The sequence below is a fragment of the Labeo rohita genome, chromosome 10 (genome assembly GCF_022985175.1).
Source record: "Labeo rohita strain BAU-BD-2019 chromosome 10, IGBB_LRoh.1.0, whole genome shotgun sequence".
Lineage (NCBI taxonomy): Eukaryota > Metazoa > Chordata > Actinopteri > Cypriniformes > Cyprinidae > Labeo > Labeo rohita.
Window position 1 is genome coordinate 5,512,428 of NC_066878.1, and position 14,809 is coordinate 5,527,236.

The following is a 14,809-nucleotide window of genomic DNA, read 5'->3' on the forward strand; positions in this document are numbered from 1 at the left end:
TTGAACTTGTGTATGTTGTGTATTGACATCTTTCCACAATTAAAAACAAGATACCCTCTGATCAGAGGTTGCGCTAGAATTTAACATTGTCCGTCTTTAATTTTCATATTTTAATTATAATAACACATTTAATAATATAATAACACAACAATACGTAGTTTGCCTCCCATCCAATAAATCGCAATAGGCAGAGCTCTGTGATTTGTTACTTTTGATATGAAACAAAGTCTCAGATTTTAAATTCTGTCCATTTCATTAGGAAATTCAAGCAATAAATACCAATTTTGCGCTCTTCAATGGGGCGTGATAGATCGCTGTAGCTAAAATGGGTAGGCTGTGCATAATCAAACGCATAGCAAAAGATTCGTGACAGTTTCGTTTTTGTTCTGGATCCCATGCTCTGCTGCCACACTGGAACGAACTCGCCACCAACTGGACAGGGGTGGGAATTACAGCTACTGTTTACAATAGGTCACCCTCAGTGTTATCTGTCAAACTGACGAACGGTCACTGATTAAAAATAAATAAATAAATAAAAAAAAATCCATCAATGACGGACAATTTTCAGTTAACGCAACCTCTGCTTCTGATGTCCTTTCATGCTTTTTTTTATTCTAGAACTAGTAAAAATTAAGAGACGATCGGTTCATGTGACGCCTGAACTGAAGCGATACATCGATCTGTCACAACACATTAAGATCCACAGAATTCAATTTCTTCAGTATTTCTGCCATTGAAAAAATAGACAGAATAGGGTGGGTCTTTGCATGGGGTCAGTTATGAGACGTCAACCAAGAATTCTGATTTTTTCCTCACAATTCCTACTTTACATCCCAATTCTGACTTTTTTTCTTAGAATTGTGCTTTTTTCCCCCTCGTTTCCATCGTTGAAAAAAAAAATAGTTATCTGTGACTTTTTATTTCACAATTTTACGGCATGGAATAAAAAAATTCAAAAAGTTAATTGACACAATTCAGACTTTTCTTCTCAGAATTCTGAGGGGAAAAAAAGTTGCAATTAACTATATACTGTATTTAAAAAAAAATAATAAATAAATTGTCCCTTTGGGTGAACCTGGTGAATTTGGTGAGGAGCCATAGCAAAATCTATGTTGAGAAATCTTTTGCACTCATGCCAAATTCATGATTGTGTTGATTCCTATTGAAATTACGAATTTGCAGGCAAAAATTTGCCAAACCTCAAGTGACTTCTTTGTTAATTGGACATGATGACTTGTGCTGTGGTTGTTGTTGCATGTAGGAAAACACTGGTGTGCAATCTGAACATATATGTGACCCTGGACCTCAAAACCAGTCATAAGGGTCAATTTTTTGAATTTGAGATTTACACATCATATTAAAGCTGAATAAATAAGCTTTCCGCTGTTGTAATTTATTTGGATAGGACAATATTTGTTTGAGATATATCTATTTGAATCTCTGCAATTTGAGGATGCAAAAAATCTAAATACTGAGAAAATCGCCTTTAAAGTTGTCCAAATGAAGTTCTTAGCAATGCATATTACTAATCAAAAATTAAGTTTTTGCAGTAGGAAATTTACAAAGTATCTTCATGGAACATGATCTTTACTTTATATCCTAATGATTTTTGACCCATACAATGTATTTTTGGCTATTACTACAAATATACCCGTGCTACTTAAGACTGGTTTTGTGGTCCAGGGTCACATATTTGATATATGTGACCCTGGACCACAAAACCAGTCTTAAGTCGCTGGGGTATATTTGTAGCAATAGCCAAAAATACATTGTATGGGTCAAAACTACTGATTTTTTTATGCCAAAAATCATTAGGAAATTAAGTAAAGATCATGTTCCATGAAGATATTTTGTAAAATTCCTACTGTAAATACATCAAAACTTAATTTTTGCTTAGTAATATGCATTAGTAAGAGCTTCATTTGGACAACTTTAAAGGTGATTTTCTCAATATTTAGATTTTTTTGCACCCTCAGATTCCAAATTTTTAAATAGTTGTATCTCGACCAAATATTGTCCTATACTAACAAACCACACATCAATGGGAAGCTTATTTATTCAGCTTTCAGGTGGTGTATAAAGCTTAATTTCGAAAAATTGACCCTTATGACTGGTTTTGTGGTCCAGGGTCAGATATATTTGACATATTTAACTAACGGCATCTCAGAAAATTATATTTGCAACCTGATCTCAAGACGAAAACCTACCTGTGGGAACTTTTTTTGCAAGATGTAAAATATGTACCCCCATGTACGTTTTGTGTCATTTTCAATGTAAAATGTCCACTGAGTGGCGCAAAAAAAATGTGCAGTTTTTGAACGTACATATGGTACGTTTTATGTAGGGCCCCATGATTTCTGCAATGCGGAAAACACGACAGGATTGCGGAATCCAGTCATAAAAAACAAATTTACTGAATAACGCGGAATGTCACAGAATTTGTCAAAGTTTGAATTAATTAATCAAAAGTAAATCAAACTGCAATATGGACTAGTATCTGTAAATTTTGTAAATTCTGTAAATTATGCGGCAAAAATAGCATTTAAATGTGAATCCTGCATGTTCTGCGTGTCTCTGTTTTAATGAATGGAGCAGACAAGCGGTTTTGTTTACTACACACACTAAAGCGCGGGTGACACTCGCGGTGGTTTCAGCATTTGACCGTTCCATTTTAGGAAAACTAGCGGCATATCATATACACACAGAAATGTAAAGATAGACACGGCAACCCGTCAAAATAAAAGTCCGGTTTAACTTGAAGACATTGTGCCAGAAATATATTACTCCTATTACTACTACTACTACTAAAACGAAACAAACATTATTTATTAGGGTATAATCACACAACATTTTTCCATGTTTTAATTTTAATAGTAAATTCCCCTTGTTTGTTTGCCAAAAAAAAGTTCATGAAAAAAGTTTCTGAGGGTAAAAAAAAAAAAAAACTTTCATAAGGCATTCAGATAATTAGACATGCTAAAACAGAATTTGATAACAATAAAACATGGTGAAAAAAAATAAAACATTTCATAGGGCCCTAAACATTTTGTTAAGCTTTATTAAATTGTTGTGAAATTGTATAAGTTTCATGATTTTTAATTAATTAGACATTTTATTAATAAAATTTAATTTACCATTAAAAAGAAGTCGATAAAATTTAAAACGGAAAAAAATGGAATCCAGAAAAATTTAAATGGAAAAAAATGAATTTTGAAACGTGCTTTGTACATGTCACCGCAATTCTGACTTGAAATGTCTGTTGAGTGGCACTATAACTCGAATTCTCCGTGACGTTTTAAAAAAAAGTACCATCTGCACCACACCTGAACCTACCCGATAGTATGAACAAAAACGATTGTGATGTAAAAATGCAGTTTTAGCTTGTTTTTAATCTCTTTATTTTTAGCTCTTTCATGAGTCATGTTTTTTACAGGATTCGTACCCAAGGATTCTGCATCCTAAGTCCAAAACCACGTTGGCACGCACAAGTTTTTGCAACTGTCAAAAGATTATTTCAAATTCTTGTAGCATTTTTTTTTTGCCCGCTGTCATGCCTTATATAATCTGCTAAATGTTTAAATAATGAATTACATCGTCCTTGTGTTCGTGTATCAAATCTGACCGACTTCACGCATCCCACTAAAAAACAAAAGCTCTGAGAGTACAGTAGTGGTTTCTCATCAACACAGGTTTAATAGAATACAGTGATGACCATCAGTAACATAGGTTTCTTTTTTTTTTTAAGATACGTTTGTTTGTCTTTTCCCCTCTAAGTTGTCTGGAAACCCTTCCTCAGCTTTGCTTTAGAGAAGACGAGCCCTTTGAAGAGCTCTCTTCACTCATGGCTTGCGTAGGTTCATTATTGCTAGCAGAAAAAAGAGCAGTACTGAACAGTACATGGACAAAAAGCAGTGACAGCAAGTGAGGAGGGCTAACCGTCATGAAAGATCGAGAGCGCGCCCTCGACACAGAAACTATCGCTAATAGGGGAAACGCTGCGTCTAACAGTCAGTCCACAGGGGGCCAAGGCTCAAGAGTACGTGAAGACGAAGTGAGATGTTCTTCTTGGAAACGAACCGTCTGAAAACTTTGGTCCTTTGACTCATTACCACTCGGTGAATAAGCGAGAGCCTGTGACTGCATTACAGACGCCCAGCGCTGCATCTGTTAGAGTCCGCGCGCTTCCAAGTAGTTTTCAAGTACGTACTTCAGTGAGAAGGGGGCGGGGCTGAGGGTTACTGAAAAGCGTTACAGACTTCTGTATCCATCTGAGTTATCAGTGGTGATTAAAATAGTACATTTAGAAGACAGACGTCACATACACATCCCAAACGTTACGCGCACCCACGCACACGCTCAAAACACACATACATGTATACAATATATGTAAGTTACTACACTTCCGATATATAATTTGTGCCCCGTACGAGGTGCTAGAGGAATGATCGTGAGGGAGATTGTACATGATGGCGAGGGCATTAGGTTATCTCTGAATCTACGTCGCATATATCATCTCGAGCGCAGCTTCGTCGTGAGGTCCGTGTCCTGTGAGCTGCACTCATCGATCTCTGGTCATCAATTCGGTCTCGAAGGCCGTGAGGGAACGTTTTCCGCTTCTAGTGCAGATCTAGGATTTACGAGGCAGGGCAGTCAATGACGTGCTTAGCAACTTCCACAAAGGGAATAAGATCGGGACGAATCTCATAAGGGGCGGTAGAGTGCGTACATATAATCGGGACAGTCTGGGCATCGGGTAAAAGTTTCATTGATCCTGCTCCATGTTTTTTGTTAGAAGGGTTCCTTTTACAGTACATTCGACATCTGGATGTACATTCTGGACCAGTTATAAATGCACCACAACAGAACAACTTCCCATTCAAGCCCCTTTTTTTATAGGAGAACACTGATGGCGGGTGTTGGGCTTTATGCGGGTGAATTTCGTGGTTGGAGGTGGATGAGGGGAGCTTGAATGACAACACTCAGGTGATGGATGTTTATGCCTGCCCCCGTCCCATTATCCATCCCTCCACCAACAAAAAAATAAATAAATGGAAACTGATTAGTGCAATGGCACGGTAGGGATGGCACAAGTCATTAGTTAGTTGTAGACGTAAGAGGGACAGAGCGAAGGGTTGCAGCATTGCTAGTCGGAAACACGTGTGGTTTGTCACAGAACCATCCAATGGCATCGCAGCTGCGTATTCTGACATCAGTTGTACGTGGCAAATATAAAAACGCACGCATATGACTTGCGTGAGAAGGGGAGATCTTAATGTACTGTATAAAGATTAAAGAGTGAATAATCAGATGAGCGGTGACGGTTCAGAAAATCATTTAATCTCCTAAATTCCAAACCAGTAAAAACGTTTTTCATCTCTGGAACACAAATTAAGATATTTTTGATGAAACCTGGAAGCTTTCTGACCCTGAATAGACAGTACAGTGATAGTCTCATGAACGAACGTCGAAGACTGACACAAAAAAGAAGAAATTGTTGAATGAAGTTGTTGTTTTTGTTTTCTCGTAGCTTCATAGCTGCATTTCTGTCTATGCAGGGTCAGAAAGCTCTTGGATTTCATCAAAAATATCTCAATTCATGTTTCAAAGATAAACTAAGGTCTTACGCATTTGGAACGACATGATAGTGAGTAATTAATGACAGAATTTTCATTTTTGGCTGAACTATCCTTTTAAAAGTGAGTAATACCTAGCTGTACTCTTTTTAAATTCAAATGTTCAAGTACACTACATGTACTGTTTAAAAATTGTAACAAATTCTCTCCTAATCTCAAGTGTTGTGTCCATTTCTAAATAAAGAACCTGGTAGTGTATAGAAAAAAAGAAAGTGGTAGAGCGATCAGATTTACTCTACATCCACTTCCCAGCCTGTCAAAAACAGGCCCATGTTGAAGATAATAAAGGCACACATTGTGCTGCTGAAACTCAACTATCCATGTCCTCAACACCTGAGGGGCACTTCAAACTACGAGCATCTCCTGTCAGCCTTATTCTGTTGTCAAGCAAACCTCTCTAGCTACATTTACACATCCTATACAAACTCCAAAACAGATCTTAATGCAGCTTGCCAATGTAAGAGATATTTGTCCAAACATCAGTTTTGAATAGGAAGTGAATATCTTCAACTAATCTTTCTCTACAGGGTTTAACAACAAGCTCTTGTAGATGTACTACAGCATCGTTTAGGGATGGTAGTATGTCCCCTGATGAATACTCAGTCATTTTCTTTGGTTTTGAAACTGAAAATGTATATACTGCATCTAAATTTGATCCGATATGTTTCTTTCCAAGGCAATGACTGGAAAAGCAACAGGTGTTGTCTGTCAGTGGGTTATGTTATTTCTAGTTAGCGTCATCAAAGGGTGCCTGGAGATATGGTGAATGTGCAAATGCTTCAACGTGGCGGCCGCCCAAAACCAGCCCAGCACTTTCCACAAATAGAATACAAAGTAGATCCAAATAGATACAAAATCAAATCATTTTTTTGTTATTTCAACAAAAAGTGGCACTTAACCTTCAACCTCTGGAGGTCAAACTAAATATTATACAGTATTGTACAGTATTTGTTTTGTAGAGGTTTGCGTTTTATATTTTTGTTATTTCCTAGCAATAAACATTAAATTAAATCCACAATATTAATAAAATTAAAATTAAATTATCCACCTTATTTTTCCCGTTAAGAGTGGGCATGGCCATTTGTAAATTTAATGTGTCTGGCTTCCGCTCTCATCTGCATCCAGCTATTTTTAGCTGTGCAAAACAGCTTGTTTTGTTGTTTGATATTGCAAATTGGTGTGTCTTACCATATTATTTGAACGTATTATCTTAATTATGAACATGCTGGTTTGTAGTGCAAACAGTTTTACAGTTTACTGTTCGTTGTTATTCTTCTCGTTATTTCCCTGCGGTGGCTTATAAACCGGAAGTCTCACACATTACCAGAAAACGGCTTACTTCCGCATTGAAAAATAAGGTGGATACAGGACAGTAAAAAATTCTGAATTGTATCCTATTTGTGAAAAGCACCATTTATGGCTTTTAGATAAATAAACATGTCTAACAAAATGAACAAGGTAAAACATGGGGTCAAAAACAGCATGTGTGCTAAAAGCATAAACACACATGAATATGATGCCACTCGTTTCTCAATGACTCATCACAGCCAGGTCATAATTATGCCTGAGCTGCAATTTATAGACAAATCCTAAGCTGTAATTTATAGACATGATCACATACTTGAGTAACCAGTTCATACAATAAGTATACGCTTCAGATAAAAAGGAAAAAATGAATTTTAGAGGTCTATGAGGTCAGTTCCTCCTGTTGACTGCAATTACCTGCTTGATTCTACACTGGGTTTCCCTCAAACTTCACTTGTGTGTGTGTGTAATAACAGAAGATAGTGTTATCATAGTGTTAACGCTCTTTTTTTTTTTCCCTTCCACACACGCACACACACGCAAACTGGACCAGAGAGAGGGTTATGAGGATGAGGAGGAAGCTGGCTGAGAATGGTAAAGAATTCTGATAGGCTGGCTCATATAAGATGAGAGTGGAAGCGTCAAAGCAATGTAGGATCTCATATGTTTGATTATGTTTCTGTTCCAGAGCTCAGTGAGTCCCCTTTGCTGCCTGATCCCTACATAGACAGCTGCCTGTGGAACCTCAGAATGGACTCATTTGGACTCTCTAGGCAGCAACACTAACAATTAATGCAGGTCATTTTAATAGGGTTCTCTGTCAGCATGTTGAACTTATTTTCAGCATGGAACGTTCATATTTTAACTGCGACTTTATCTCACAACTCTGACAAAAAGGCAGAACTGTGAGATGTAAAATCCAAACTCTGAGGGGAAAAAAGTTTGAAACTTTTTTCTCAGAATTAAGTTACATTTTGCGCTTTTTTTGCATTTTGACTTTTTATCACAGAATTCCGAGTTGATATATAGATGTAAATTTCAAATTCCAAGACAAAAAGTCAGAACTTTGAGATGTAAAATCCGAATTCTGAAGGAAAATGTAAAAAAAAAATTTTTCTCTGAATTTTGAGTTTCCGTTTCGCAATTCAGACTTTGTCTCAGAATTATGAGTTACATTTTGCGCTTCTGACTTTTTATCTCAGAAATCCGAGTTTATATACAGATGTACATTTCAAATTCCAAGACAAAAAGTCAGAACTTTGAGATGTAAAATTCGAATTCTGAAGGAAAATGCACAATTTTTTTTCTCAGAATTTTGAGTTTACGTTTCACAATTTAGACTTTTTCTCAGAATTATGAGTTACATTTTGCTCTTCTGACTTTTTATCTCAGAATTCAGAGTTCATATATAGATGTAAATTTCAAATTCCTAGATAAAAATTCAGAACTGTGAGATGTAAAATATAGAGGGGAAAAAAAGTCACAATTCTTATTTTTTGCTCTGAATTTTGAGTGTACATCTCACAATTCAGACGTCTTCTTGGAATTATGAATTACATCTTGCGCTTCTGACCTTTTATCTCAGAATTCTTAGTTTACATTTAGCAATTCTGACTTTTTCTGAATTCTGAGTTTATATATAGATGTATATTTTAAAATCTGTGACAAAAAGTTAGCACTGTGAAATGTAAAATTAGAATTCTGAGGGGAAAAAAGTTCACAATTCTTAGTTTTTTGCTCTGAACTTTGAGTTTACATCTCGCAATTCAGATTTTTTCTTGAAATTATGAGTTACATTTTGCGCTTCTGACTTTTTATCAGAGTTCTGAGTTTATATATAGATGTAAATTTCAATTTCAGGAGTCAGAACTATGTAAAATCAGATGTAAAATCAGAATTCTGAAGGGGAAAAATTTCATTTTTTAATTTTTTTTGCTCTGAATTTTGAGTTTACATCTCGCAGTTCAGACTTCCTCTTGGAATTATGAGTTACATTTTGCGCTTCTTACTTTTTATCTGTAAATTTCAAATTCTGAGACAAAAAGTTCGAACTGTGAGATGTAAAATCACAATCCTGAGAGAAAAAGTTAGAATTGCAAGAGGCAATTTCGAGTTACACAGTCATAATAGTGAGTTTGCAAGATATACATTTGCAATTCTGAGAACTGTGCGACATCAACTCACAGTTGTCAGAAAAATGTATTTTTATATTTTTATTCCATGGTGGAAATAAGCTTTCACACTGATAAGCATAAATATATATAGCACACACAAATATTGGGTAAAATAGTCAGGATTAAACTATAATAAACTATTTTTATCAAGATTATCATTTCTCTCTTCATTCTGGGTTTGTGTTGCTGCCTTTCAATTTGTCCAATACAAGGTACTTTTCCATCTAAAATGCAGCCTATGGAGGCTGCTCACTATGTTTTGGAACAGAGTATGCATGTATGTGTTCGTACACCCCCATTCATGTGTTGTGTGAAATGAACGTGTTTTAGCTTTAGGGATGGAGGGCGGCATGATGGGGCAAGGAAGTTGTCGATTAGACCCTTTTGCTGTGGGTTACATGGGGAAAGGCTATCCCAGGCTTCCTCTCTGGAGAGCGGAGAGGATAGGGCACGCTAGGGAAGCAGCTGAGAGGGCCGTGACTTTCTCTAGCCCTCCGGATCAGGCGCTGCGATTCCCTCCTTAGCGGCATGACCTCCAGCCGCCTCTTCCTGCGGCCCTCCTGGGGGAAGAGCGCAGCCACCTCCAACAATTGTCCATCTGAGGTGGTTTGCGTGTAGGAGGGCACTCTGGGTTTAGGCTGGGGCTTTTGCCTGTACCCGGAGGGGCCGTCCTCTTGGTAGGGGCGCCAGGCCGCGCCAGCCCCGCCGTAGGGGGGTATGAGGTCTGCCATGACGGTTCTCGTCGGAGGGAGGCTGGATGAAGCTGGGAGCCTGAAGCAGCCAGTCTCTGCACGCAGGTCTGGCCCCGTGATGCTCAGACTTGTTCTGTCCGTAAACGAATCCATGCGGTCTTCGTAGGCCAGGTCGGCCGGAGCCGAGCATTGTTGGAGTGGCCAGCCGCCCCGGTTCTTGCCTCCATTTTCCGCCCCTCCGTCTTGACACACCAGCTCACTCTGCAAGGACTCCACTTCCTCTTCTTCCTCCTCTTCTCCCGCGTCCTCCACCGGCTCCTCTTCCTGCTCCTCCTCCGGTTCATCTGAGGGCGGGGGCAAACGGGGGTCCCTGAGGAACACCACAATGACCGTGATGTTGTCGCTGGACCCCGCATCTCGGGCCGAGGCCACTAGTTTGTGGGCCACCATGGCGGTGTCCCCGTTGTTCTCCTGCAAGTGGTCGCTGACCACTCGCACAGCTTCTTCTGGATTCACCGTGTCGTAGAAGCCGTCGCAGGCCAGGATCAAGTAGTCCTCGCTGCCGTCCAGGTTGAAGGCGGTGCAGTCAGCATCACCACAGATATAGGGCTTGTGTTCTGAGTCACCTGTACATGCAAATGAAAGTGAATATCACAAAAATATAGATTTCAGGAAAGTCGTCAGTCAACTGTAAATTCTTTAGTTACAAATAAATTACTATAACAAACACTAGATTTGAAATAAAATTATATTCTTTTAGTAAAAAAAAAAATTCAACCAGTATTTTCACTACTTTAATGCACTTGGATGTCTTTTAATTTATTTTTAATTCTCATTAATCACAACAAATTATAACAAATACAAAATTTTAAATATAAATATATTTTAATATAATATTTGAAAAATAAAATAGTAAAGTGTCAAGTAAAATCACATTTAATTTTTCAGATTTTTATTTTTAATTCTCATGAATCACAATAGCATTTCTCATTAATGTAAAAATCTACATAAAGGCACTACAACAAATATTTTTTTTTAAATATAAACATTTATATTTATATATATTATATTTTTTAAATATTGTAAAGTGACAAGTAAAATCACATTTAATTTTTTAATTATATTTTCAATTGATTTCTCAATCTAAAAAGCCTACATAAATTAAAGGCACTACAACAAATACAAAATTGTGTGTATATATATATATATATATATATATATATATATATATATATAGATATAAATTAATTTTTAATTTTTATATACATTTTTAATTTTCATTAATCACAATAGCATTTCTTAATATTCTAAAAAAATTGCATAAAAGCACTACAACAAATACATTTTAAATATAAATATTTTTATTTATATCTTTTAAAATCTATAGTAAAGTGACAAATAAAATCACATTTATTTGAATTTTTACATTTTATTTTTAATTTTCACAATATAATTTCTCATTAATCTAAAAAAAATCTACATAAAGGGACTACAACAAATACAAAATTTTAAATATAAATCTATTTGATATGTATTATATTAAAAATATACATAGTAAAGTGACAAGTAAAATCACAATTAATTTAATTTTTTTTAGTATTTTTTTTTAATTCTTAATCACAATAGCATTTATTATTAATCTAAAATATCTACATAAAGGCACAGCCACATATAACATTTTTTAAAATATAAATATATTTTTATATAAAAAAAATATATATAATAATTTTCTAAATATAATGGACTGATATGGTGCCCCGATTTAGAACTTCCAAAATGCAGTTTAAATGCGGCTTCAAACAATCCCAGATGCGGTCCCAAATGCAAAATCGGGGCACCGTATCAGTCCATTATATGGAGAAAAATGCTGAAATGTTTTCCACAAAAACCATAATTTCTTTATGACTGAAGAAAAAAAGACAAGAACATACATGTGTGTGTATATATATATATATATATATATATATATATATATATATATATATATATATATTTTTTTTTTTTTTTTTTAAATAAGTAAAAGTGACAGGTAAAATCACATTACATTATTTATTTATTTATTTATTTATTTATTTATTTTTCAGAATCAGCAGTATTTAATTGCTATGCAAATAATGCCATAATGCAATGTCTTAAAATATGCTTCAGTCTTTTCGTTAAACTAAATAGAATTTCTTATTTGCTTCGTTTTTTTTGAGTAATATATGACTCGGACATGTTCTGGACTTGTTTGGTGTTTGTAAAAGACCAGTTGCCATAGGCTATGGCAGAATTAGCCTCGTTTGTCCTATTTATGAATCAAGAGCTTTAGGGGAATTAAATGCTGGACTGATAGGATTATCTGACAGATTAGCCATCAGCGTTTAGGGAGTGAAACGGTTCCTGTGCAGGAAGTCGTGGGAACACCTAAGGGTTTTGCAGGAGGTCGGTCTTTGTTATTGCAGCGACGTTCATTAGCCTGAAAGCCGTAATCTTACCCTGGCTAATGTACATACTGTAAAGTACACTGATACTTCATCAATAATTTATTGAGGTGATGAAGAGGTTTGTGTGCTTTTTTAACTCCAACCACACAGTTGGTCTGATTACACAAGTTTTGAAACAGTAGGGTGGTTTAAGTTTTGACAACAATCGATATTGTTCTTCGAAAGTACACAGACTCAGCTACTGATTTAGACCTGTACAATCTGGTTACATTGATTACATTGAGTCTGTGCCAGTGTTTGCTTTCTAAAACACTGTCTCCTTCATACTGAAATCTATGGTGTGATGATAAAGGGTTTTCTGCTGTGGCCTGTATATCCTCTTCTAATAATATGCACCCACTGACCTTTAGTTCACTTTAACTTACAAAAGATCCAGCCTAAATAAGTGAACATCTTGAAAGAGCACAAAAGCAAAGGCTTTCACAACCATCTTAACGATGCCTTTGGCTCAATTCCTGGGATTTGTGAAGCATATTTTCTGTAAAGCTGCTTTACAATACTGCATGTATTGAGAAAAGCGCTATTCAATTGAATTATGTAGGCTTTCACAGCATTTTACAGAAAATGTAACAATCAGAGTACAATCAGAGCTGTCAATTTAGCTTGTAAAATTGTGTAAATGGCCCATACCGATGGCTCTTGACACCGACAGGCTGCCGTTCACCCTCCATGTGCCGAACCAGATCACACACCCACCCAGAGCCTCAATCCTCTTTTTCTCATCCTATACACACACGTAAACAAACAAACAATATGGTTAAGAGGAGTCGTTAACCATAACAGCTAGTGTCATGTTTATTTCAGTGTCAGTTAGTGAAACTGTAATCAGATGAACTTTGATTTACATACAGCTTCATTATATAGATAAAGCTCCAAAGATGTGGCTCAACAGATCCACTCTTGGGAGAGCGTTATGTAACACAGCTTTGCTGTTATGTGACTTTTGTCAATTGAATCAACTGTGCTAAAGGACGTCCCACACAAAGACATGGGCTGAGATATGAACGAAGGTCATATGCAACAATGGAACCCCTGACCATTTTATATAGGTAAGGCAAATTTTTTTTATATAAAATGGCCAAGTCCATATGCCAATTTTATTTATTTGTCTAATAAAAAAATAAAATAAAATAAAATAAAATTAAATTAAAATAAAATAGACATATGGACTTAAAACACCTCACCATTTTATATTAGTCTAATAAAATAAAGTTAAATTAAATGAAATTAAATTGGCAAATGGACCTGGACACCTGACCATGTTATATTAGTCAAATAAAACTATATAAATAATAAAACTGAAAAACATGACCATTTTATATTAGTAAATTACCAAAATTCAATTCAATTCAAATTGGCATATGGACTTTATTATAAAATAAAACAAAACAAAATAAAATAATGTCATATGCAACAGTGGAACCCCTGTCCATTTTATATTGGTAAAATAAAATAAAACAAAATTGGCATATGGATTTGGAACACCTGACTATTTTATATTAGCAAAATAAAATAAAAACTAAATAAATAAATTGGAACACCTGACCATGTTATGTTGGTCTAATAAAATAAAGTTAAATTAAATAAAATTATAATTATAATAATAAAAAAAAAAAAAAAAAAATAGGCATATGGACTTGGCCGTTTTATATTAGTCAAATAAAATAAAACACAAATAAAATACAAATAAAAAATTAACTCAGAACACCTGACCATTTTATGTTAGTCTAATAAAATAAAGTTAAATTAAATTAAATTATAATTATAAAATATAATTGGCATATGGACTTGGCCATTTTATATTAGTCTAATAAAATAAAGGTGAATTAAATTGAATTCAATAATTTAATTTAATTTAACTTTATTTTATTAGAATAACATAAAATGGTCAGGTCTTCCAAGTTTATTTTTTATTTGTTTATTTTAATTTAATTTAATTGGCATATGGATTTGGAACACCTGACCATGTTATATTAGTCTAATAAAAAAAAAAAAAAAAAATAATAATAATAAAATTGGCTTATGGATTTGGAACACCTGACTATTTTATATTAGCAAAATAAAATAAAAAATAAATAAATAAATTGGAACACCTGACCATGTTATATTAGTCTAATAAAATAAAGTTAAATTAAATTTAATTATAATTATAAAATATAATTGGCATATGGACTTGGCCATTTTATATTAGTCTAATAAAATAAAGGTGAATTAAATTAAATTCAATAATTTAATTTAATTTAACTTTATTTTATTAGACTAACATAAAATGGTCAGGTCTTCCAAGTTTATTTTTTATTTGTTTATTTTAATTTAATTTAATTGGCATATGGATTTGGAACACCTGACCATGTTATATTAGTCTAATAAAAAAATAAATAAAATTGGCATATGGACTTGGAACACCTGACCATTTTATGTTGGTCTAATAAAAAAAAAAAAAATTAGGTATATGGACTTGGCCGTTTTATATTAGTCAAATAAAATAAAATACAAATAAAATACAAATAAGAAATTAA

At 34.7% G+C, this 14,809-nt stretch overlaps 1 protein-coding gene across 2 annotated transcripts in view; it reads right to left on the minus strand.

Annotated features, from left to right (window-relative positions):
* Positions 1–3,670: 3,670 nt before the first annotated feature.
* Positions 3,671–14,809, minus strand: part of ppm1e (protein phosphatase, Mg2+/Mn2+ dependent, 1E) — a 65,076-nt gene continuing 53,937 nt past the window's right edge. For both annotated transcript variants that reach the window (XM_051120837.1, XM_051120839.1), the window contains exons 6-7: positions 12,921–13,014; positions 3,671–10,430 (exon numbers count right to left, since the gene is read on the minus strand). In XM_051120837.1, coding sequence (XP_050976794.1) covers positions 9,487–10,430; positions 12,921–13,014 — 1,038 coding nt within the window. In that variant the 3' untranslated portion in view covers positions 3,671–9,486. The remainder of the gene's footprint in view (positions 10,431–12,920; positions 13,015–14,809) is intronic.